This window comes from Oncorhynchus mykiss, chromosome 10 (assembly GCF_013265735.2).
Source record: "Oncorhynchus mykiss isolate Arlee chromosome 10, USDA_OmykA_1.1, whole genome shotgun sequence".
Lineage (NCBI taxonomy): Eukaryota > Metazoa > Chordata > Actinopteri > Salmoniformes > Salmonidae > Oncorhynchus > Oncorhynchus mykiss.
The window spans coordinates 36,720,039-36,747,269 of NC_048574.1; the positions used below are offsets into that span (position 1 = coordinate 36,720,039).

The 27,231-nt window shown below is 42.6% G+C and overlaps 1 protein-coding gene across 1 annotated transcript; it reads right to left on the minus strand.

The window, feature by feature from the left end:
- Positions 1 to 13,677: 13,677 nt before the first annotated feature.
- On the minus strand, positions 13,678 to 26,652 carry LOC110533103 (transgelin-2). The gene is made up of 5 exons (XM_036990192.1): positions 26,434 to 26,652; positions 14,988 to 15,175; positions 14,694 to 14,865; positions 14,358 to 14,460; positions 13,678 to 14,244 (listed from the first exon to the last, which is right to left on the minus strand). Exons 2-5 carry the CDS (start codon positions 15,165 to 15,167, stop codon positions 14,091 to 14,093), a joined length of 609 nt encoding a protein of 202 aa, XP_036846087.1. The 5' UTR covers positions 15,168 to 15,175; positions 26,434 to 26,652; the 3' UTR covers positions 13,678 to 14,090.
- Between the last annotated feature and the right edge of the window lie 579 nt (positions 26,653 to 27,231).

Consider the following 27,231-nt stretch of genomic DNA (forward strand, 5'->3'; position numbering starts at 1 on the left):
GGGTAGTTGGTACGGCCCAGTACATAACTGGGGCTAAGCTTCCTGGACCTCTACACCAGGCGGTGTCAGAGGAAGGCCCTAAAAATTGTCAAAGACCCCAGCCACCCCAGTCATAGACTGTTCTCGCTACTACCGCATGGCAAGCATTACCGGAGTGCCAAGTCTAGGACAAAAAGGCTTCTCAACAGTTTTTACCCCCAAGCCATAAGACTCCTGAACAGGTAATCAAATGACTACCCAAACTATTTGCATTGTGTTCCCCCCCAACCCCTCTTTTACACTGCTGCTACGAACACTGAAACATGCACGAGAGCACCAGCACCAGTCTTCACTGACATTTTCAACCTTTCCCTTCCCGTCTGTAATATCAACATGTTTTAAGCAGACCACCATAGTGCCCGTGCACAAGAACACTAAAATGAAACTAAAGTGAAATGCTTACAAACAAGCCCCTAACCAACAATGCAGTTTAAAAAAATACAGATAAGAATAAGAGATAAAAGTAACAAGTAATTAAAGAGCAGCAGTAAAAAAGCAATAGCGAGACTATATACAGGGGGTACCAGTACAGAGTCAATGTGGAGACTATATACAGGGGGGTACAAGTACAGAGTCAATGTGGAGACTATATACAGGGGGGTACCAGTACAGAGTCAATGTGGAGACTATATTCAGGGGGGTACCAGTACAGAGTCAATGTGGAGACTATATACGGGGGGGGGGGGGGGGGGGGGTACCGATACAGAGTCAATGTGGAGACTATATACAGGGGGGTACCAATACAGAGTCAATGTGGAGACTATATACAGGGGGGTACCAGTACAGAGTCAATGTGGAGACTATATACAGGGGGGTACCAGTACAGAGTCAATGTGGAGACTATATTCAGGGGGGTACCAGTACAGAGTCAATGTGGAGACTATATACAGGGGGGTACCAGTACAGAGTCAATGTGGAGACTATATACAGGGGGGTACCGATACAGAGTCAATGTGCGAGGGCACCGGTTAGTTGAGGTAGTATGTACATGTAGGTAGAGTTATTAAAGTGACCATGCATAGATGACAACAGAGAGTAGCAGTGGTGTAAAGAGGGGGGGGGGGGGGGGGGGGGGGGGGGGGGGGGGGGGGGGCAAGGCAAATAGTCTGGGTAGCCATTTGACTAGATGTTCAGGAGTCTTATGGCTTGGGGGTAGAAGCTGTTTAGAAGCCTCTTAGGCCTAGACTTGATGCTCCGGTATCGCATGCCGTGCGGCAGTAGAGACAACAGTCTATGACTAGGGTGGCTGGAGTCTTTGACAATTGTTAGGGCCTTCCGCTGACACCGCCTCGTATAGAGGTCCTGTATGGCAGGAAGCTTGATGCACTGGGCCGTACGCACTACCCTCTGTAGTGCCTTGCAGTCGGAGGCCGAGCAGTTGCCATACCAGGCAGTGATGCAACCAGTCAAGATGCCGGACTACAGGAAGAAATCCAGCCCAGTCACGGACCAGGATGTCCTGCTCCCAGGCAGACTAAACAACTTTTTTGCCCGCTTTGAGGACAATATAGTGCCACTGACACGGCCGGCAACGAAAACATGCGGTCTCTCCTTCACTGCAGCCGAGGTGAGTAAGACATTTAAACGTGTTAACCCTCGCAAGGCTGCAGGCCCAGACGGCATCCCCAGCCGCGCCCTCAGAGCATGCGCAGACCAGCTGGCCGGTGTGTTTACGGACATATTCAATCAATCCCTATACCAGTCTGCTGTTCCCACATGCTTCAAGAGGGCCACCATTGTTCCTGTTCCCAAGAAAGCTAAGGTAACTGAGCTAAACGACTACCGCCCCGTAGCACTCACTTCCGTCATCATGAAGTGCTTTGAGAGACTAGTCAAGGACCATATCACCTCCACCCTACCTGACACCCTAGACCCACTCCAATTTGCTTACCGCCCAAATAGGTCCACAGACGATGCAATCTCAACCACACTGCACACCGCCCTAACCCATCTGGACAAGAGGAATACCTATGTGAGAATGCTGTTCATTGACTACAGCTCGGCATTCAACACCATAGTACCCTCCAAGCTCGTCATCAAGCTCGAGACCCTGGGTCTCGACCCCGCCCTGTGCAACTGGGTACTGGACTTCCTGACGGGCCGCCCCCAGGTGGTGAGGGTAGGCAACAACATCTCCTCCCCGCTGATCCTCAACACTGGGGCCCCACAAGGGTGCGTTCTGAGCCCTCTCCTGTACTCCCTGTTCACCCACGACTGCGTGGCCACGCACGCCTCCAACTCAATCATCAAGTTTGCGGACGACACAACAGTGGTAGGCTTGATTACCAACAACGACGAGACGGCCTACAGGGAGGAGGTGAGGGCCCTCGGAGTGTGGTGTCAGGAAAATAACCTCACACTCAACGTCAACAAAACTAAGGAGATGATTGTGGACTTCAGGAAACAGCAGAGGGAACACCCCCCTATCCACATCGATGGAACAGTAGTGGAGAGGGTAGCAAGTTTTAAGTTCCTCGGCATACACATCACAGACAAACTGAATCGGTCCACTCACACAGACAGCATTGTGAAGAAGGCGCAGCAGCGCCTCTTCAACCTCAGGAGGCTGAAGAAATTTGGCTTGTCACCAAAAGCACTCACAAACTTCTACAGATGCACAATCGAGAGCATCCTGGCGGGCTGTATCACCGCCTGGTACGGCAACTGCTCCGCCCTCAACCGTAAGGCTCTCCAGAGGGTGGTGAGGTCTGCACAACGCATCACCGGGGGCAAACTACCTGCCCTCCAGGACACCTACACCACCCGATGTCACAGGAAGGCCATAAAGATCATCAAGAACATCAACCACCCGAGCCACTGCCTGTTCACCCCGCTATCATCCAGAAGGCGAGGTCAGTACAGGTGCATCAAAGCTGGGACCGAGAGACTGAAAAACAGCTTCTATCTCAAGGCCATCAGACTGTTAAACAGCCACCACTAACATTGAGTGGCTGCTGCCAACACACTGACACTGACTCAACTCCAGCCACTTTAATAATGGGAATTGATGGGAAATGATGTAAATATATCACTAGCCACTTTAAACAATGCTACCTTATATAATGTTACTTACCCTACATTATTCATCTCATATGCATACGTATATACTGTACTCTATATCATCGACTGTATCCTTATGTAATACATGTATCACTAGCCACTTTAAACTATGCCACTTTGTTTACATACTCATCTCATTTGTACATACTGTACTCGATACCATCTACTGTATCTTGCCTATGCTGCTCTGTACCATCACTCATTCATATATCCTTATGTACATATTCTTTATCCCCTTACACTGTGTACAAGACAGTAGTTTTGGAATTGTTAGTTAGATTACTTGTTGGTTATTACTGCATTGTCGGAACTAGAAGCACAAGCATTTCGCTACACTCGCATTAACATCTGCTAACCATGTGTATGTGACAAATCAAATTTGATTTGATTTGATTTGATTTGATGGTGCAGCTGCGTAACTTTGACCCCTGCCACATCTTCTCACGTCTCTTGAGGGCGAATAGGCTTTGTCGTGCCCTCTTCACGACTGTCCTGGTGTGTTTGGACCATGATGGTTTGTTGGTGATGTGGACACCAAGGAACTTGAAACTCTCAACCTGCTCCACTACAGCCCCGTCGATGAGAATGGGGGCATGCTCGGTCCTCTTTTTCCTGTAGTCCACAATCATCTCCTTTGTCTTGATCACATTGAGGGAGAGATTGTTGTCCTGGCACTACATAGCCAGGTCTCTGACATCCTCTCTATAGGCTGTCTTGTTGTTGTCGGTGATCAGGCCTACCACTGTTGTGTCATCTGTAAACTTAATGATGGTGTTGGAGTCGTGCTTGGCCATGTAGTCATGAGTGAACAGGGAGTCCCGAAGGGGACTGAGCACGCACACCTGCGGGGCCACCGTGTTGAGGATCAGCATAGCGGATGTGTTGTTACCTAACCTTACCACCTGGGGGCGGCCCGTCAGGATGTCCAGGATTCAGTTGCAGAGGGAGGTGTTTAGTCCCAGGGTCCATAGCTTAGTGATGAGCTTTAAGGGCACTATGGTGTTGAACACTGAGCTGTAGTCAATGAATAGCATTCTCACAAAGGTGTTCCTTTTGTCCAGATGGGAAAGGGCAGTGTGGAGTGCAATAGAGATTGCATCATCTGTGGATCTGCAAATTGGGATTGGTCTAGGGTTTCTGGGATAATGGTGTTGATGTCAATCAATTAATCACATTTATTTGTAAAGCCCTTTCTACATCAGCCAATGTCACAAAGTGCTATACAGAAACCCAGCCTAAAATCCCAAACAGCAAGCAATGCAGATGTAGAAGCACGGTGGCTAGGAAAAACTCCCTAGAATGGGTGGAACCTAGGAAGAAAACTAGAGAGGAAAAAGGCTCTGAGGGGTAGCCAGTCCTCTTCTGGCTTTGCCGGTTGGAGATTATACGAGTACATGACCAAGATGTTCAAACATTCATAGATGAACAGCAGAGTCAAATAATAATAATCACAGTGGTTGTAGAGGGTGCAACAGGTCGGCACCCTATTTAGGGGGCTGAGTTACTGGCTTACTGATGCTCTTCCATGCCGTCCCAAGGAGGGGCGTCAACCCGGACAGGAAGATCACGTCAGTGACTCAACCCACTCAAGTGACGCACCCCTCCTTGGGACGGCATGGAAGAGCACCAGTAAGCCAGTGACTCAGCCCCCTTAATAGGGTTAGAGGCAGAGAATCCCAGTGGAGAGAGGGGAACCGGCCAGGCAGAGACAGCAAGGGTGGTTCATCGCTCCAGAGCCTTTCCGTTCACCTTCACACTCCTGGGCCAGACTACACTCAATCATAGGACCTACTGAAGACATGAGTCTCAAATAAAGACTTAAAGGTCAAGACTGAGTCTACATCTCTCACATGGATAGACAGACCATTCCATAAAAATGGAGCTCTATAGGAGAAAGCCGATTTGGCAGGACCAAATCGGAAAGAATGGTAGGAGCAAGCCCATGTAAGGCTTTGTAGGTTAGCAGTAAAATCTTGAAATCAGCCCTAGCCTTAACAGGAAGTCAGTGTAGAGAGGCTAGTACTGGAGTAATATGATAAAAAATGGTGGTTCTAGTCAAGATTCTAGTATACGTGTTTAGCACTAACTGAAGTTTATTTAGTGCTTTATCCGGGTAACCAGAAAGTAGAGCATTGCAGTAGTCTAATCTAGAAGTGACAAAAGCATGGATTAATTTTCTGCATAATTTTGGACAGAAAGTTTCAGATTTTTGCAATGTTACGTAGATGGGAAAAAGGCTGCCCTTGAAACAGTCTTGGTATGTTTGTCAAAAGAGAGAGTAATGCCAAAGTCCTTCACAGTTTTATTTGTGACAACAGTACAGTACAACCATCAAGATTACTTGTCAGATCCAACAGAAGATCTCTTTGTTTCTTGGAACCTAGAACTAGCATATCTGTTTTGTCCGAGTTTAAAAGTAAAACATTTGCCACCGTCCACTTCCTTATGTCTGAAACCCAGGCTTCAAGGGAGGGCAATTTTGGGGCTTCACCATGTTTCATCGAAATATACAGCTGTGTACCGTCCACATAGCAGTGAAAGTTAACATTATGTTTCTGAATGACATCATCAAGAGGTAAAATAATAGTGAAAACAATAGCGGTCCTAAAACGGAACCTTGAGGAACACCGAAATGTACAGTTGATTTGTCAGAGGACAAACACCCCACAGAGACAAACTGATATCTTTCCGACAGATACCAGGCCAGAACTTGTCCATGTAGACCAATTTGGGTTTCCAATCTCTCCAAAAGAATGTGGTGATCGATGGTATCAAAAGCAACACTAAGGTCTAGAAGCATGAGGACAGATGCAGAGTTTGGTTTGACGCCATTAAAAGGTAATTTACCACCTTCATGAGTGCAGTCTCAGTGCTATGATGGGGTCTAAAACGAGACTGAAGTGTTTTGTATATGTTGTTTGTCTACAGGAAGGCAATGAGGAAGGCATTCCCCTCAACTTTTTCAAAAAATGTGAGATTCGAGGTAAGCCAATAGGTTTTTATATTTTCTGAATCAAGGTTTGGCTTTTTCAAGAGAGGCTTTATTACTGCAACTTTTGGTGAGTATGGTACACATCCGGTGGATAGGGAGGCGTTTATTATGTTCAACATATGAGGGTCAAGCACAAAAAGTAGCTCTTTCAGTAGTTTAGTTGGAATAGGGTCCAGTACACAGCTTGAAGGGTTCGAGGCCATGACTATTTTCATCAATGTGTCAAGAGATTTAGTATTAAAAAACTTGAGTGTTTCCTTTGATCTTAGGTCCTGGCAGTTTTGTGCAGACTCAGGACAACTGAGCTTTGGACAAATACACAGGTTTAAAGAGGAGTCTGTAATTCGCTTTCTAATGAAGTTCATGAATTTATTACTGCTGAAGTGAAAGCCATCCTCTCTTGGGGAATGCTGCTTTTTAGTTAGCTTTGCGACAGTATCAAAAATACATTCTTATTCTCTTCGATTAAGTTGGAAAAATGGGATGATTGAGTAGCAGTGAGGGCTCTTTGATACTGCACGGTACTGTCTTTCCAAGCTAATCGGAAGACTTCCGGTTTTGTGTAGCTCCATTTCCGTTCCAACTTTCTGGAAGCTTGCTTCAGGGCTCTGGAATTTTCTTTATACCAGGGAGCTAGTTTCTTATGATAATGTTTTTTGTTTTTAGGGGTGTGACTGCATCTAGAGTATTACGCAAGGTTAAATTTAGTTCCTCAGTTAGGTGGTTAACTGTTTTTTGTACTCTGACGTCCTTGGGTAGGTGGAGGGAGTCTGGAAGGGCATCTAGGAATCTTTGGGGTGTCTGAGAAATTATAGCACGGCTTTTGAAGATCCTTGGATGGGGTCTGAGCAGATTATTTGTTGTGATTGCAAACGTAATGAAATGGTGGTCCGATAGTCCAGGATTATGGGGAAAAACATTAAGAACCACAATATTTATTCCACGGGACAAAACTAGGTCCAGAGTATGACTGTGGCAGTGAGTAGGTCCGGAGACATGTTGGACAAAATCCACTGAGTCGATGATGGCTCCGGAAGCCTTTTGGAGTGGGTCTGTGGACTTTTCCATGTGAAAATTAGTCATCCAAAATTATAATATTATCTGCCATGAACATAAGGTCCGATAGGAATTCAGAGAACTCAGTAAGGAACGCTGTATATGGCTCAGGTTCCCGCTTCTTGAAAGCAGCAGCTCACCCTTTAGCTCACAGTGCGGCTATTGCCTGCAATCCTTGGCTTCTGGTTGTGGTATGTACGTACAGTCACTGTGGAGACGACTTCATCGATGGACTAATTGATGAAGCCAGTGACTGATGTGATGTACCCCTAAATGCCATCGGAAGAATCCCGGAACACATTCCAGTCTGTGCAAGCAAAACAGTCCTGTAGCTTAGCATCTGCCTCATCTGACCACTTTTGAATTGAGCGAGTCATTGGTGCTTCCAGCTTTAGTTTTTGCTGCTAAACAGGATTTAGGAGGATAGAATTATGGTCAGATTTACTAAATGGAGGGTGAGGCAGAGCTTTGTACGCATCTCTGTGTGTGGAGTAAAGGTTGATTTAGAGTTTTTTTCCCGCTCTGGTTGCACATTTAACATGCTGGTAGAAATGAGGTAAAATGGATTTAAGTTTCCCTGCATTAAAGTCCCCGGCCACTAGGGGTGTCTTCTCTGGATGAGAGTTTTCCTGTTTGCTTATACAGCTCATTGAGAGCGGTCTTAGTGCCAGCATCGATTTGTGGTGGTAAATAGACAGCTACGTCATTCAGCCACGACTCGGTGAAACATATATTACAGTTTTTAATGTCCCGTTGGTAGGATATACGTGCTCGTAGTTTGTCTATTTTATTATCCAATGATTGTACGTTGGCTAATAGGACTGATGGTAAAGGCAAATTACCCACTCGCCGTTGGATCCTTACAAGGCACCCAGACCTACATCCCCATTATCCCCGTCTCTTTCTCCTGCGAATGACGGGAATGAGGGCCTTGTCGGGCATCTGAAGTAAATCCTTCGTATCCGACTCGTTAATGAAAAAATCTTCGTCCAGTACGAGGTGAGCAATCGCTGTCCTGATATCTAGAAGCTCTTTTTGGTCATACGAGATGGTGGCAGAAACATTATGTACAAAATAAGTCACAAATAACGTGAAAAACACACAATAACACAATTGGTTAGGGGACATAGAAGGTCAGCCATCTCCTCCGGCGCCATTATTATTCTATTTTTCAAATCTTCTCTATACCACCTCTACCTTGTCACAACACAACTGATTGGCTCAAATGTATTAACAAGGTAATAAATTCCACAAATTAACTTTTAACACCTGTTAATTGAAATGCATTCCAGGTGACTACCTAATGAAGCTGGTTGAGAGAACGCCAAGAGTGTGCAAAGGGTGGCTACTTTGAAGAATCTCAAATCTAAAATATATTTAGATTTGTTTGACACTTTTTTGGTTACTACATAACTATTTCATAGTTTTAATGTCTTCACTATTATTCTACATTGTAGAAACTAGTACAAATAAAGAAAAACCCTTGAATGAGGAGGTGTGTTCAAACTTTTGACTGGTACTGTACATTTGCCAAAAAAAAAAAAATGGTGTTGTTTAGAAGGAGTGCAAGGGCAAATTGCATATTTTCATTAGGGAAGGCATACTCTGTGAAGTGTGCATGTGCAATAACTACATGCACACTTCACAGAGTATGTGTTCCCTAATGAAAATATGCAAATAAATGCTAGAACACGCAAATAGGATCTCACTAGCTCGTACTTGGCTCTGCCCACCTCCTTGCTTGTTCTGACCACTATGATTAATTTGCTCCCATTGAAAACGACAGGCTCTGGTCTATATTGAGTTAGTTATAAATATTTTTGGTTAGGCCCTAAAGCTTAAGTTTAAGCACAAGCACTAATGCCAGACAGCCTAAAATAATGAAAGAAAAACCTCAATGTGGCTTACAGATATAAATTGCACAAGAATGATACATTTATTGATTTTTAAGGTATTGTTTTCTCTGTATTCAACTCTCCCGCCACCTACCCGCCCTTCATCCACACAATATTTAATGACCCTAAAGCCGCCCACCCCACGGGTAATATATGTGTTCTGCTGTGATAGGCTAAAAACAAATGCTGATAGTCATCACCAGAGAAAGGAAGGAAGGAGGGAAGGAAGGAAGAGATGACTGCTTTGCTTACTGTTGTTTGCTGTTTCCCTGGTGATCAAACCATGTCTGATGATGTCATGGGCTGTGAGGGTGTGTGAGAGTGACACTGATATCGTGGACACTGTCTTTGGCTGGGTCATAATATAAACTTTGTACACTCCACCCAGACCCCTCCCTCTTCAATTACAGTCTTATCCACATACACTTTCAGTCTTCCCACCTTTTTAAAATCCTAATAATACCTCATTACAGCTGTACAGGACCCCCGCCTCCATCCCACCTCTACTAATGTCTTCCCAGGCTCTACACTGCACTGCCCTCCCACTGTGAGGCGGGAGAGTTGAGGTCAGTATAATGATGACATCACAGAGAGAACCAGGAAAACCGACACAATCTTCAAAACGTTGCCACCATTCCGCAGTCAGAGAAAGAGTCAGGACATGTATATAGCTGTATACAGCCCCACTATTGTTATTTTACTGCTGCTGTTTAATTATTTGTTACTTTTATTTCTTATTTTTTACTTAACACGTATTTTTCTTAAAACTGCATTGTTGGTTAAGGGTTTGTAAGTCAGCATTTCCTGGTAAGGTCTACACCTGTTGTATTTGGTGCATGTGACAAATAAAATAGATTTTGATTTGATTTGACATGATTGGTGTGTTTCTCAATCAGACAGAAAACTGAAACATCTCATATATCCTTTCTGTCACCTCACCTCACTTCACCAGTTAGTTCACACCTACTGTTACTTTCTACCGCAGCTAGAGGGAATAGGTCACACCTACTGTTACTTTCTACCGCAGCTAGAGGGAATAGGTCACACCTACTGTTACTTTCTACCGCAGCTAGAGGGAATAGGTCACACCTACTGTTACTTTCTACCGCAGCTAGAGGGAATAGGTCACACCTACTGTTACTTTCTACCGCAGCTAGAGGGAATAGGTCACACCTACTGTTACTTTCTACCGCAGCTAGAGGGAATAGGTCACACCTACTGTTACTTTCTACCGCAGCTAGAGGGAATAGGTCACACCTACTGTTACTTTCTACCGCAGCTAGAGGGAATAGGTCACACCTACTGTTACTTTCTACCGCAGCTAGAGGGAATAGGTCACACCTACTGTTACTTTCTACCGCAGCTAGAGGGAATAGGTCACACCTACTGTTACTTTCTACCGCAGCTAGAGGGAATAGGTCACACCTACTGTTACTTTCTACCGCAGCTAGAGGGAATAGGTCACACCTACTGTTACTTTCTACCGCAGCTAGAGGGAATAGGTCACACCTACTGTTACTTTCTACCGCAGCTAGAGGGAATAGGTCACACCGCTATATGCCTCACTTTGTTTCTATGGTAAACACGTCAAAACATATTTATGTTCGAGAAAGTGTGTGTACTTTGGCGGAAAAATAGACCTCTTCGTCTACTACTAGGGCATAGCATCATATGCTATTCAGAGGTTATTGGTTTTACAGTGGATCACACTGTGTCCTTTACTGCTATTGTATTAATGGATTATTAGCAGATGTGGTTGACGCCACTGTTTGGCACACAGCTCTGGGACACATACACCTCCTTTCAGGGGAGGCTGCTGAGGGGAGGACGGCTCATAATAATATCTGGAACGGAGCAAATGGAATGGTATCAAACCATGTGATACCACTCTACTTATTCCACTCCAGCCATTACCACGAGCCCATCCTCCCCAAGTAAAGTGCCAGCAACCTCCTGTGCCTCCCTTTCTACATTGTACCTCATCTCACCTTCTATATTCCCTCCTCTTTTCTAGAACCTCTGAGAACACTGTGAACCTTTCATGTAGATTGGCTGGAGAATAGGGGCAGTAGGAAAATGTCCTTTCTTTTTGAACTGAGAGTTGATCCAGTTGGTGTGTGTGTGCCTCCAGCCAGGTCAGAGTTGATATGAGGTTAGCTGATATTGTTTAGCTGGTCAGAGGTGGTAAGACTGTATTCCCCACACTGTGTTACTGTGTGTATACATGCCATCTCTAAGAAATGGAACGAAAGAATGAGAGGTGGTACCTGGTACCCTGCTGTGATCAGTCCTTTTTAGGAAATGTTCTCTGATTCCAGACACTGTACCCCAATGTAGAGAGAGCTATCACTCTTATACATCTCCAATCACTCTCCCGATCTGACACCATGTAGAGAGCTATCACCTGTATACATCTCCATTCACTCTCCCTATCTGACACCATGTAGAGAGCTATCACCCGTATACATCTCCATTCACTCTCCCTATCTGACACCATGTAGAGAGCTATCACTCTTATACATCTCTATTCACTCTCCCTATCTGACACCATGTAGAGAGCTATCACCCGTATACATCTCCATTCACTCTCCCTATCTGACACCATGTAGAGAGCTATCACTCTTATATATCTCCGTTCACTCTCTCTATCTGACACCATGTAGAGAGCTATCACTCTTATACATATCCATTCACTCTCCCATATCTGACACCATGTATGCCCTAAGTATCCTCATGTTCACTCTCTTCACCATCTCTTCCATCTCCCTTTCTTTCTCTCCCGGTCTTATCCCACCTAACCTTTCCTGTTCCCAACCTCCTTTTCTCTGTCCCTGGCCTTTCCTCCTAACATCATGCTGAACAGCTTAGTCGGCACTCAGGCTGAACACAGTATAAACAAATCCTTGGCAGGAGAGGGAAGGGTAATGCTCCTCCACTGAATCCCTCCCCTCACTCCTGTTGTCCCTCTTCCTCTCTCCCTGCCTCACTGTCAGTTAGAAAATAATCTGTGTGCTGGCAGTCAGGGTTAGTGTGCCCTGTCAGAAAGACTTAGTATCAGCAGTTAAAGAATCCAGCCAGCCAATACCTCTCCCTCCCTCCCACCATACTCGTCTGATTTTCATTTTTTTGTAATAGTCTTTCCCTATCACATACCTATATCTCCAGGAGTGTGGAGAAAGGGCCCCGCCAAAGATCCTAGAGTTCTCCTGTAATGACCAACCGGCTGCAGCAGGGTTAGATGGCAAAGAGAGTTGGATTTCATTTAAACTAGGCCTTATCCAATCAAATTGTTTTAGTCACCTGCGCCGAATAGACCTTACAGTGAAATGCTTACTTACGAGCCCCTTAGTGCAGTTTCAAAAAATATGGATAAGAGAAAAGTATGTTACTATGCTGCATACAGTGCCTTGCGAAAGTATTCGGCCCTCTTGAACTTTGCGACCTTTTGCCACATTTCAGGCTTCAAACATAAAGATATAAAACTGTATTTTTTTGTGAAGAATCAACAAGTGGGACACAATCATGAAGTGGAACGACATTTATTGGATATTTCAAACTTTTTTAACAAATCAAAAACTGAAAAATTGGGCGTGCAAAATTATTCAGCCTATTTACTTTCAGTGCAGCAAACTCTCTCCAGAAGTTCAGTGAGGATCTCTGAATGATCCAATGTTGACCTAAATGACTAATGATGATAAATACAATCCACCTGTGTGTAATCAAGTTTTCCCATTTGAAGCCTGAAATGTGGCAAAAGGTCGCAAAGTTCAAGGGGGCCGAATACTTTCGCAAGGCACTGTATTAGTTCTGTACTTTCTCATCTGACTGTACAAATCATATTGAGAGTAGCCTACAGCAACTGTCCTAACCTCAATGTATAAACCGGTATATAAATAAACCACAAAATCCCGGTCTAACTATACCGAACAAAAATATAAAATGCAGCATGCAACAATTTCAAAGATTTTACCGAGTTAAGAGTTCATAAGGAAATCTATCAATTGAAATAATTCATTAGGCCCTAATCTATGAATTTCATATGACTGGGCAGAGGCCCAGCCAATCAGAATGAGTTTTTCCCCACAAAAGGGCATTATTACAGACAGAAATACTCCTGTCCAGGTGGCTTGTTGCAGACAATCCCACAGTTAAAACCGGATGAGGTCCTGGGCTGGCATGGTTCCACGTGGTCTGACTGCCAAATTCTTTAAAAATAGCATTGAGGCAGCTTATGGTATAGAAATGATTAAATTCTGGCAACAGCGCTGCTGGACAGCATGACAGTTGCACACTCCCTCAAAACTGTCATCGTGTTGTGACAAAACTGCACATTTTAAAGTGGCCATGTCTCCAGCACAAGGTGCACCTGTGTAATGATCATTGTTTAATAGGCTTCTTTATATGCCACACCTGTCAGGTGGATGTATTATCTTGGCAATGCAGGAATGCTAACAGTGCTATAAACATTTGTACACAAAATGAGAAATAAGCTTTGAAAATGTAAAATTTCTGGAAGACTTTATTTCAGCTCATGAAACATTGGACCAAAACTTTACAATGTTGAGTTTATATTTCATTATAGTCATCGTACAGTGTAGATTTTTGGTATCAAGGCGTTGTAAAGAATGAGAAGCATTTTTCAAATTAAACTTAACTTTATTTCAGAATCAACATACAAGAACTACAGAGCTCTTGAAAGGTGGCCTAACATCTATTATTGACAGCATCTTTCCCAGTACAAACCCAACATTTAGACTTACTACCATCAGAGTGCCGTTTTAAAAGCAGAATCTAAATGAAACGTCTGTTTCTTTCTTATGTAGCCATGTCTAGTCGACATATTCAATAAAATATTATTTTACAGACTTTGGTCACTAGGTTTGTGTGTAGGAGTATGTTTTATAGTCCCTGTTTTGGTCCAGTTTGGTCTTACATTTATTTATTTTTGGAGTCTCTCCTGTTTGAGTTAGAGAGCTTCTGTCTTCAGTGACTGGCCCAGAGAGGGAGGAATGTACTGAGGTGTGGGGTGACAGGGCATTGTCATGGTTTTAGGGGTTGTTGTTTAGGATCTGCCTGGGTCGCCCATACCCTGTCATGCCAGCCTGAGACGCCCCCTTATTGGTGCCCATCTGCAGGCCGATGACGCTCTTGCCTTCATTCAGCTGGTCCTCTGAGAAATCACGTCTGTTCTCCATCGATTTCCTGCAGACAGAAACCGTCATGTACACCACACTACATTTATAGTCACTGTTCAAGTAAGCAAACGTTTCCCTTTGAGATCAGTTTAATGACAGGACAAGGAGGTTCTGACTCACTTATGGAACCAGTTGGGGTCGCCACGGTAAGTCCCATCATCCCTGGTGACAGCCAGGTTTCCCAGGGCCATCAGGGTCCTCTGGACTGCAGCCAGGTCTTTCCCTGCAGACATGAACACACAGTAGACATTAATACACTTTAGTAAGATGGAAATGCAACTACTGTGCAGAATATTCTATGAAACAATGAATGTAGCTCCTTTAGACATGGTGAATAAGCAGCAATAGTATTTTAAATGCTCTGTAGAGCAGCTAGTTGAACTGAGGATAGAAGTGATGTGTATTTGGTGTAATGTGGGAGGGTACAGCTGACGGCAGCTGGCTGGATGTACATACCCTCCCAGAGGTCGACTGTCTGGAACATGTCGGTCTTGGTGATGCCGTACTTCTCAGCCGCGTTGAGGAACTGGGAGATCTGCTCCATCTGTTTGAAGGCCATGCCTGAGCTCTGGATCTTCCTGATGGGCTTGTTCCCACTGGACAGGCTGTTTATCAGCTCACACAGCACCTGGAGAGGGGGAGACAGGGAGAGGGCATTCACTACCTGTGCAAGACTGGCAGACAAATTCAAGCAGACAGCTACCTCCACCCCCCCCCCCCTCCCACAAGGTATGAGAAAGAGGCACTCACACATCCGTCCTTGAGCCAGTTCTGCCAACCAGTCTTGCCTGCCTCGGGTTGGCCCACTCCGGCTCCACACTGGGCGATGATCCACTCGGTCAGCCTCTCCTCCAGATCCTGGTCATACTTCTTATCGATCTTACTCTGCACCTCACGGCTCAGACCGTAGGAGGGACCTTTGTTTGCCATGACTGTTCCTGCAAGGAGAGAGATTGTTTCAGATAGGGCAGGCAAACATTGGTGTGTTCTCTTTGTTGTAGGTAGTATTGACAATTCCATACACTTGAATTCCATAGAAGCTAACATAAAAGGTAAAGACGAAGTATCTAAGACAATAAAATAATTGGCCTTACTCTAACCCATAGTGGTAAGATTTATTAGGATCCCCATTAGCTGCTGCTTACTTCCTGGGGTCCAAACAATCACAACAGAACAGCCTACATATACATCATACAAGATATTACTCCTTAAACAGCTTTAAAGATTGAACAACTGTTCAAAGGTATCATATTTCAACACAATAAGAATGTTCTTAACTGACTTGCCTAGTTAAAGAAAGGTAAAATATATTTTTTTAAACCATTAACCATGCTTTCCAGAATGAAGTAAACCCCTAATGCATCGGCAGCTTAAAACCATGGCTCACCTGGGTTACAATACAACCGACTGAAAACAATTTGGGCACACCTATTTAAATGGCAGGTGACCTAATTACCAGGGATGAAATCAGCTGTGTCAGTTAGCCACATCATTACTGCTTAGCCATTATAAATAAAGAAATGATCAAACACATGACAACAATTTGCTGTAGAGGTTTGATATGGTGGACAAGTAAACGTAGAACTGTGGAAGTGACTGACTGAATAAATACATACACAAAACACAACTTGATCTTAAATAAATAACTTGAAGAAATATATATACTTTGCGTAAATATGATAAACCAGAAATGTCTGTAGGTGAGGAGCAACTTCCTCACATAGAGAATTCCATGAATACTGTGATAGGTTGTCTATATGTGTAACAGTAGCAGTGTAACTATTTTTGGTTTTGTCTTGGCTCAACAGGGACACTTAATAGATGGAACAGGACTCACATTCATGTCCCTGGCCTGCCGACACCCTCAAAACTGGCCCTGAGCCAACACAAATAGGTCCGTAATCAGAGTCTGATGATCTCTTTCTCTGTCTGTGTGTGTGTATGTGTGCAGATATATTTGTCAGGCCCTCTGATCTGATCTGGAGTTCAGAACTTATAACAGAGACCCTAAATGCCTACCAACTTGAAGACTACTATGCTAGGGGGGCACATAGTAGTGGGGTCTCCAGAGTGGCGCAGCGGTCTAAGGCACTGCATCTCAGTGCTAGAGGCGTCACCACAGACTCTGGTTCGATCCTGGGCTGTATCTCAACCGGACGTGATCGGGAGTCCTATAGAGCGGCACACAATTGGCCCAGCGTCGTCTGAGTTAGGGTAGGGTTTGGCTGGGTTAGGCCGTCATTGTGAATAAGGATTTGTTCTTAACTGATTTTACCTGGTTAAATTTAAAAAATAAACATGGCCATAGTACAGACCACAAGATGGAGACTTCAAATCTATACCTAATTCTTGGACTGTGGAATCGAAAAGTCTCAGCTCCTGTGATGGTATCTTGAATCATTACTATCACTGAACAGCTCAGAGCTGAGGGTCAAAGGTTAATGTCATCTCTCTGTGAGCCTGCTGCTCTCATAGGCTCCTAGCTGCTTCCTGTCCTCCCCGGCCACACCCTGCTGTCTACATCCTGTTTGGCTTAGTCCTCCCAGCTGGTTCTCCTCTGTCACTTCCTTCCTTTCTCACTGCGGTAGTTTTTACAGTTAACCTTCATAGACATACTCACTCTGATATGTGTATTGATTCTTCTGCGTATTAGTGCCCAACAAAGGACACTGTGGCAAACGGCAAACCCTATTCCCCAGTCAATACTATGCAACGTCTGTAAATGCACAGAGTATAATGCTAGCTAGATGAGATTGTTAGGTTAAATGTCTACATCCGCAATTACCTTATGATCTTACTGCATGTCTCAAAGTGAGGCATACTGAATATCCCCTCTGAACAGGACATTGTTCAAAGGATGACTCATGTTGCTGCATGGTGTGTGAAACATATGAGATATTAGTAAGAGATATTATCACGAGCAGCTAGAATTAACAGCAACATCCTCCCCTCTCCTCTTCACTTGCCTCTAAAGTAAACATTCAGGTATCAGTTATCAAACCACATTGATTCATGCTATCACAATAGTATTCAATCAGGTCTTGTGGCTGTATAGCAGTGGAGGCTGCTAAGAGGGGGACGGTTCATAAGAATGACTAGAATGGATCAAATGGAATTGGCGAACACATACAATATAAACCACGTGTTTGATACCATTCCACTCATTCCGCTCCAGCCATTACCACAAGCACGTCCTCCCCAATTAAGGTGCCACCAACCTCCTGTGCTGTATAGGGGTATCAACATGCAAAAGAAAAGGACAAGCACTTTAATAATGGCTTAAAACTGTTTGGAAAGGAGGTGGAGGCACTGCTTGAGTGCATATGTCAATGTCAGTGTGTGTGTGTAGGAGCATAGTTGTATTTGAAGACAGGCCCAATATGACACTGTAGCATGCAGGTACACGTCTGTTCGTTCACAGAGCTTGTAAGTGATGTTTGAAATGGCACTGGCAAACCAGACTACAGTGAAACTGGAGAGCACATTCTCTTCCTTAAGCACCTCAATGCTCTGCTTCCTGTTTTTGTGCAGAGTGAGAGAAACATCTGTGAGAGATCCTCTATGATCTCTCTGGCCTTAGCAACGACAGACACACACACACACACACACACACAAAGATTGATTGTGTCTAAAATAGAATCCAAGACAGAATTTCAGATTGGCCATGCTTGCATTTTATTTGTGCAATCCATTGTGTTAATGATTCTGTTTTGGCCGGGCCACAACTATCTTGATTCTTTCACAAGAGGTTTGTAAGTGTTTCTCAATATGAGTGGTTGCATGCACTGCCGTACTGTTTGTGACAGTTGTTAGCATTTATTGATGTTGGTCAGCTCTAACACAGAGAAAGCATTACTTCCTAATCCTAATTCACTAGCTGTCATCCAGTAGCTAATGACTCCCAGACCAGAGCTATAAGAGCTAATAGCTAATAGTTCAATGTCAGTGTCTCTCCGCACCCAGAGAAAAGCAGAGCAGTGTAGGGATATTACTACATATGTTATATGGGATGCAGAGGAAGGTCCTGTTGTTCTCTTATCTGTCCGACTAGTTATGTCACAACCAGAGTTTGTAACAGGATGTGACACTCAAATTAGTATGATATGTTACGTTTGGTCTGGTTACATAAGACGAAAGGTTACTTAAAGCTGTAATATGTAACTTTTTGGGGCGATATGAGTTATAGATCTGTCATTCTCATTGAAAACAAGTCTAAGAAGCGGTAGATTGGTTCTATGTGCTCTATTTCTATGCTTCCCGTTTTCTAGTTTATTTTTGCATCTTTTACTTATGGTTTTGTACACGAGCTTTAAACAGCTGAAAATACAATATTTTGGTTCTGGAAAATATATTTCACAGCTGTTTAGATGGTACAATGATTCTCTACACTATACTTGCTTGTTTAGTCACATATACTGACATTAGGCTAACTATTATAATTTTAGCAACCAGGAATTGGAGGAGCGATTTCTGCATAGTACATCTTGAAGGCAAAAACAAGAGTAGGGTGGTTGGTCAGGGTCTATATTTTTTACAAATTAAGGCATATATATTGTATATATGTACATTTTTCTAAATGTAAACATTTGGAATAAGCAAAGGCTTTGAATTCTGGTCAAACAGATGGAAAAGTGATCTTAGAAAACATTTAGTATAGTTTTTTTAAGGTATTAGAAATACATCTAAGCACAATAATGTTGATGTAAAGACTCCTGAAAACTAATACCAACAATTATATTTAGTTTTGCTGAATTTTTTGCCCTTCTGTAAGTTTCAGAAATATTGCCTAATGTCTTGTCATTCTTTTACCAAAAACCCAGATATATTTAAAATGTTTTCTAATTTCTCTCCCTCGTGATGGGGGACGGTAATGAAATTAAACAGAATTAACAAGTATAGGTAGACCTACTAAATCATTAGTGTTCTGACTGATAACATTTGGTTTAGGATTTATTAAGTGATTAAAACACATCATTCGGTTACCAAATCAAACATCAGTAACAGAATGACTGCAACTTCAATGGCTACAAGGGAAGTTCATTACTGTCCTCCCTTCCACTGGCATACTGTTACGTTCAGCTCATAACTGTTTTCTGTCTCTTTCTGTCGTCTGGTGGTCAAAGCAAGAGTGTGAAAACAGTCTGGACAACCGCTCCCTCTTTCCTTTTCTGCAGTTAACATCACCTCTCCTGGCTCTTACTGACACCTACCCATGAGCCCCCTCTCTTTCCATTTACTGTAGTCAGCCCTCACTGTAATCACCCTCTCAGCACCGACCGACACCAGGTGTCCTTGGAAGTTGGAAAGTAGTGCTAGTTAAAATTTGGTCAGTCCAAATCTGAACCAATCTGTTTCACAAGTTTGGACAGTACAGTACAGTAGAGCACACTAGAGTAGAGTGCAGTATAATTGACTGTGTTGTAGTGTACTGTACTATGCTTTGCTGTGCTGTACTGTACTCTACTGTGCTGCACTGTGATGTCCAAACTTGTGAAACATAGATGTCTATGATTGGTCCAGGTTGGGTCTTGCTTGGGGGCGGAGCTCATTAGTATAATAGGCAGTGTGTAGAATAATACCCAAACATGCAACGGATTATTTGACATGTTTCTACCTTTGTGTACTTATTCAGCCACCTAAGCCATACTGTTCACGCTGCTACCGTCTAGCAAACAGTACAGGAGCATCGGCTTTCAGATCAACAGAGATAGCTTCTAACCCAAGCCATAAGAATGATAAATACAGAGCCTTCAGAAAGTATTCATACCCCTTGACCTTTTCCACATTCTAGTGTTACAGCCCCATTTCATAATAGATGAAATATTTGGTTATATTTACCTGATGTAAACCAAATGTATTGAACATGAAATTCAGAAATATCTCATTTACATAAATATTCACACACCTGAGTCAATACTTTGAAGAGGCACTTTTGGCAGCTGTGAGTCTTTCTGGGTAAGTCTCTAAGAGCTTTCTACATCTGTATCTTAGGGACTGGGTGTATTGATACACCATCCAAAGTGTCATTAATAACTTCACCATGCTTAAAAGGATATTCAATGTCTGTTTTTTTTATCCATCTACCAATAGGTGCCCTTCTTTGCAAGGCATTGGAAAACCTCCCTGGTCTTTGTGGTTGAATCTGTGTTTGAAATTCACTGCTCGACTGAGGCACCTTACATATAATTGTATGTGTGGGGTACAGAGAGGAGGTAGTCATTCAACAATCATGTTAAACACCATTATTGCACATAGAGTCCATGCAACTTATTCTGTGACTTGTTAAGCAAATGTATACTCCTGAGCTTATTTAGACATGCCATAACAAAGGGGTTGAATATTTATTGACTCGAGACCTTTCATCTTTTCCTTTTTAATGAATTTAAAACCATTTTCTAAAAACATAATTAAAAACATAAAAACACAATACTTTAACATTATTGCATGTGGGCCAGTGACAAAAACATCTCAATGTAATCTATTTTAAATTCATGCTGTGACACAACAAAATGTGGAAAAAGTCAAGGATTGTGAATACTTTAGGAAGGCACTGTAGTTAATTAAATGGTGACCCACTCACAAGACTGCACACTCACAAGACTATATATACACCCTATACAGTATACACACTCACTCACACACAAATACCACACACATTCACATACTGTACACTACATACGGACAGACACGAATACCGACACATGCTAACACACACACATACACACTTTTACACTCATCATATGCTGCTGCTGATCTGTTCTTTATTCTTACTCGTATTATTATCTATCCTGATGCCTAGTCACTTTACCCTGCCTTTATGTACATTATCTACTTCAAATACCCTATTCTTATCTATTTATTTTTTTATTTTTTATTTTACCTTTATTTAACCAGGTAGGCAAGTTGAGAACAAGTTCTCATTTACAATTGCGACCTGGCCAAGATAAAGCAAAGCAGTTCGACAGATACAACAACACAGAGTTACACATGGAGTAAAACAAACATACAGTCAATAATAAAGTATAAACAAGTCTATATACAATGTGAGCAAATGAGGTGAGAAGGGAGGTAAAGGCAAAAAAAGGCCTTGGTGGCAAGGTAAATACAATATAGCAAGTAAAACACTGGAATGGTAGTTTTGCAATAATCTATCCTGATGCCTAGTCACTTTACCCTGCCTTTATGTACATTATCTACTTCAAATACCCTATTCTTATCTATCCTGATGCCTAGTCACTTTACCCTGCCTTCATATACATATCTACCTCAAATACCTTATTCTTATCTATCCTGATGCCTAGTCACTTTACCCTGACTTTATGTACATATCTACCTCAAATACCTTATTCTTATCTATCCTGATGCCTAGTCACTTTATCCTGACTTTATGTACATATCTACCTCAAATACCTTATTCTTATCTATCCTGATGCCTAGTCACTTTATCCTGACTTTATGTACATATCTACCTCAAATACCTTATCATTATCTATCCTGATGCCTAGTCACTTTACCCTGCCTTCATATACATATCTACCTCAAATACCTTATTCTTATCTATCCTGATGCCTAGTCACTTTATCCTGACTTTATGTACATATCTACCTCAAATACCTTATTCTTATCTATCCTGATGCCTAGTCACTTTATCCTGACTTTATGTACATTATCTACTTCAAATACCTTATTCTTATCTATCCTGATGCCTAGTCACTTTATCCTGACTTTATGTACATATCTACCTCAAATACCTTATTCTTATCTATCCTGATGCCTAGTCACTTTATCCTGACTTTATGTACATATCTACCTCAAATACCTTATTCTTATCTATCCTGATGCCTAGTCACTTTATCCTGACTTTATGTACATTATCTACTTCAAATACCTTATCATTATCTATCCTGATGCCTAGTCACTTTACCCTGCCTTCATATACATATCTACCTCAAATACCTTATTCTTATCTATCCTGATGCCTAGTCACTTTACCTTGACTTTATGTACATATCTAGCTCAAATACCTCGTACCCCTGCACATCGATCTGGTACTGGTACTCCCTGTATATAGCTTCAATCTGTGTATTGTATTCCTCTTATTTATTTATTTTTTACTCTGCATCGTTGGGAAGGGCTCGTCATCAAGCATTTCTCAAATTCAAGGTGTCGTATCATAGCTGACACCCAATTCTGTCTGCAGACATCTTTGAATCTTAATTCAGAGTAGATATTTAACAGAGTTTTGGGAAAATGTGATCACATAAAAAACTGAGGGAGAGTTTGCCGTCACTCTGTTACCAAACTGTACATCCGCACTGTTCTTCGAGTAGATGTGTTTTTGTAAGATTTTCTGTGGAAATTGTTAAAAGTAGTCATTTTGCATAGAGTTGTATGGTTTGTTTAACTTTGCAATCAATGGTTTTTGTTTGGCATACATTTAAAGGGAAAAGTCTCCACGTCATTCTCTTACCATGGAATTGCCCGACAACAACTCTTGTAAATATCATCATAAATACCCGATTCTGCTCTAACCAATCTGAAGGGCTGTTTCTCAATCTGATGATCTGCCTCAGAGCACTGTTGTAGCATGCCCAGAGAGGATCCGCCTTCAGCTCAGTACAGAGTAGTGATGGACATTCTGAGTATTTTCAGTGAGCCGGCTCATTTGTCTCCGTTCAAAAAGAGACGTTAATTTGCCTCCTAACCGGGTTTCGTTCAGTAGCACTTAAACGTGTACCTGAAACCATTAAAAAACTGCAAATGTAAAGCCTACATAGATGCCTGCCATTATGTCAGGTCGTGACGTGAGTTCATATACATTTTTACCTGACCAAATCATTAGATGGCCTGCCATTCTTTTTACACACTCCAAAAATGTGTTTGGATAAAAATGTGTTATCTGCAGATAATCGTTATCTGGACCTCAAAAAGCTGTAGTAACAGAATGCAAATCAGGGAACCGACGTTCAAAAATAACCGTTTGTTTGCGATTGACGCATCACTAGTACAGGCACACATCACTGGCTGGATCAGGCCTTCTCAACATGGAGGCTCTTGATTGGCTGATGAGGACCGTTATGGGTTAATGGCAGGGGCAGTTAGATTACTACAGATACCCCTAACCCTCCCAAACCTCACTCAAACCTTATAGAAAGTTTCTAACAGGTTCTATAAACTGTGTGAAAAGCCTTGGGTTAAACCTGTGTTCTGCGTCAAAGAACCGGAATACATCCATGTGTGATTGAGAGTTGATAAATCTGTTTACTGCACTTTTCCCCAGGAAGGGAAAAGAGGAAGGAGAGGAGGGCTGCTAGCATAGTCTGCTATTGTATATGCTTGGAGTGGGAGGAGGGGGGCAGGATAGAGCTGTTGGCTCCTGACAAGGCCCTCTGCTACAGGCTCAGGCCAGGCTTCTCAAAACAACAGTCTGCCCTTACTCAGCCTGTAAAGCCATTTGTACCTCCTATTACCCAATATGTGCTCTGTGTCCTCATTCAAACATGGCTCAATCATTGCTGTTACAGGTGACTTTATTACAGGGATGTGAAACAGAGTGTGAAAGCTACTCGGGTCACTGCACAAAAGATCCATCATTCAATGTTTCCAAAGCAACTTGTAAATGTCATGTCACAGTGTTTTCAGGGAATACACTTAAACATCCCTCACATATAAGGTTTGACTCCCACACCACAGCTACACTAATCTAGTCTGGTACCGGCAGATAGACAGGGAATGAAGAGGAACCATGTATTACACAACACTCTCTGACCGCATGTTGAGATAGATAGCCATTTCTCCATCTCAAAGATACAGTACATACATCATGAGAAAGAAAGCCCCTATATCATTCCATTTGTCTTGCATGGAGCTGCCCGTTTTAAAAAGGGGTGTAGCTAGTGTGACTCCCGTGATACAAGTCAGTATTCGACGTTGGGAGATGACGTGGAAACCGGCCACTCGGGGCAACAGTGAGCGTTGTTACCTTCAAGTAGATTTTGGTTTAGCTAGGGTGTTGTGGAAGGGGATGGTGGATGGGTGTCAGCATCTGCTTCTGATTCCAAAGGTTGGAAGTTTGAATCCGGCGTTTTGAGAATTTTGTTCTAAGCCTATCCCAAACCTTAACGCTTACCTTAACCATTCGGAGTTAATGCCTAACCTTAAGATTTCTGAGTTAATGCCTAAACTTAACCTTAAACACTTCGAAAACACTTCGGAACCTTAAACACTTCGAGCTAGTTGAATGTGTGTGAGAGTGCTGAGAGCAGGACTTGATAAGAAGCAGGATCTGATGATGCAGGATCTGATAGTGAACAGGATCCATCTGATAGAGCCTCTCTGGGCAGAGTGAAGAGAGACTTTTGTACGCATGAACTGAGGACAATTCCATGGTAACAAATTGATGCTTACACTCACATTTTTCACTGTAAAATGTATGCCAAACAAAAACCAATGCTTGCAAAGTTAAACAAAACATACAGCTGTATGCACAAAGGCCTCTTTTAACAATTTCCACTGAAAATTTTACAAAAACACATTTACTTGTAGAACAGATGCAAAGTTTGGTAACAGAATGACGGCACAAACAGCACAAACCTTCATTATTTTACCAATCTTTGCAGTAAGTACTAAAAGTGAAAAAAAAGTGAAGAATCTGAGTCACCGCAACATTCTGTTATTATGGAATTAATTAATTAATTAGATACATGCCATGCAGAGACGGCATGAGAGAGGGCAGGATGTGTGTGAGTCAGGGAAGACCATCTTCCTCAGTGAATTTCATAAAAATAATAATATTGAAACATTTAAAAGTTATAATTTTTAGATAAAACTATGCTAAATATATTCACACCACCAGATAATCGATTAAAACAGCACTCTGTAGGGTAGCACCGTGGTGTAGCCGGAGGACAGCTAGCTTCCGTCCTCCTCTGGGTACATTGACTTCAATACAAAACCTAGGAGGCTCATGGTTCTCACCCCTTCCATAGACTTACACAGAAATTATCAAGGGGACGTCCTCAAGGGGACGTCCTCCAACCTATCAGAGCTCTTGCAGCATGAACTGACATGTTGTCCACCCGATCAAAGGATCAGCGAATGAATCTAGTACTGAAAGCATAAGCTACAGCTAGCTAGCACTGCAGTGCATAACATGTGGTGAGTAGTTGACTCAAAGAGAGAGAAAGACAATGGTTGAACAGTTTTGAACAACTTAATGTCTTCAAAAATGAAGGAGAAGCAGAAAAAAATGAAGGAGACTTTCACTTACTTAGCTGGCATATGCAGCTAGCTAGTTTATCCTACTCAAACACCCGGCTCAAACAGAGGGATGCTATGTTAGCTAAAAGGCTATGACTGTAGCAGTTATGAGATGGTTTGTCTTGGAAAGGTTTTTTCACCTGGTCACATTCATTGAAGTCCACAGGTGAAGGGGAAAAGGTGAGAGGAGGAGCGCGCATAGATTTGAGAAGGAATACAACGTGGCTGCCATGAAAGTGATCTGTGCTTACATGTGATAAGGGGTGTATTCATTCCGCTGATCCTGTTGAAAAAAAATTCTAAATGGAAGCAAACGGAAAAAAACAAGGATAAACATACCTGAATTTGTCCAATAGAAACTCTTGTTTGCAACTGTTGGAATAATGGCTAGATGCAGGCCAGAGTGTACAAGGCAGTATTGAATGTGTCAATGTCTGTCACCTCAAATTGTTCTCTCGACCTGTTGTATGTTGGTAACTTTAATTCATAAGCTAGGTTGTAGCAACCTCGTGATGGAATTAGGGAAAAGTTTAGTATCATGTAGTACCCTAAAAGAATCAATGGTACATTGAGCTGGGTGAATGGAATATGAATGACAGTCATCCAATATGCTGTAATAGAAATAAGGCCATACTCATTATTATTTTGAGTACGGCACCGACCGCCACTGGTGTGTGTGTGTGTGTGTGTTTAGAGGCTGAATATAAAAAGATGAAGGTGTACCCCATGTGAGTATGTCTACAGCCTTTTCGCCCTCTCTCTCATCCATGTAATCCTAAAATAGACTGTCCAAAACTATAGAACGCTGTCAGTAGCAACTTATCAAGCATGCTAGAGAAAGTACTAGTCACCATTTTGACAATGTCTGATACACCAGGAAATGTAACAGTATGAATAAGAGACAAATGTGTTAAGAAGGAGCCAGGTATGTACTTACAGTGTTTAGTTGGGAGCAGCTTTAGTTGTTCAGATGCGTGCAAGTGGCTTTGGGCCTGTGTTTCTGTGAGCTGGTGTAAAATAGTTCCTCTCGTCTCCTTTACAACAGAGTACAGAGTCTGCTCTCAGGGAGTGCCGGCTTAAAAAGAACAAACACGTTTGTCTTAAATGACTTCACCACATTCAAGAGAAAAAGCGAGTGAGAGAGAAAGAGGGGAGGAGGGGACAGAAGGGGAGGAGGAAACCACAGCCTTAAAAGGATATGGACTTTTTTTCTCTAGATTTTTCTATGAGCTTCTAGTCCTCTTATTTCATTCTATGACACATCTTTTTATTTTCTCTCTCTTTTCACCCCTGTAAGTGTACCTCCTTATTTGGGAGAAGGACGGGGAGTGAGAGGGCCGCTGCCAAAGGGGTTGGTTTGGTCAGCTTGAGGAATTCTCCAAATATCTCCATCTACCACTTTGTCTAGAGAACAGACGGAGGGAGGGAGAGAGGGAAGGAGGGATGAATGGGGAATAAAGTAGAGAGTACGGTGGTTTAGGGAGACCAGGGGGAGGGAGATGCTTTCACTAATTAGAGAGTGTAAGGAAGGAGGCACTTCTAGGGGGAAGTTGACTTTATTGCCTCTATATTAATATTGTGTTATTTGTGGTTTATGAAGTCTTTCATAAAAGGTAAAAGAAAATGTCTGGTAGCCATGGAATGTACTTTTGTTCCATGAGAGAAGTACAGTACGATAAGTACCTAAGTGAGGGCTTGAGCAAATGAGAGGAACCATAATGTCAGTCAAAGTGCA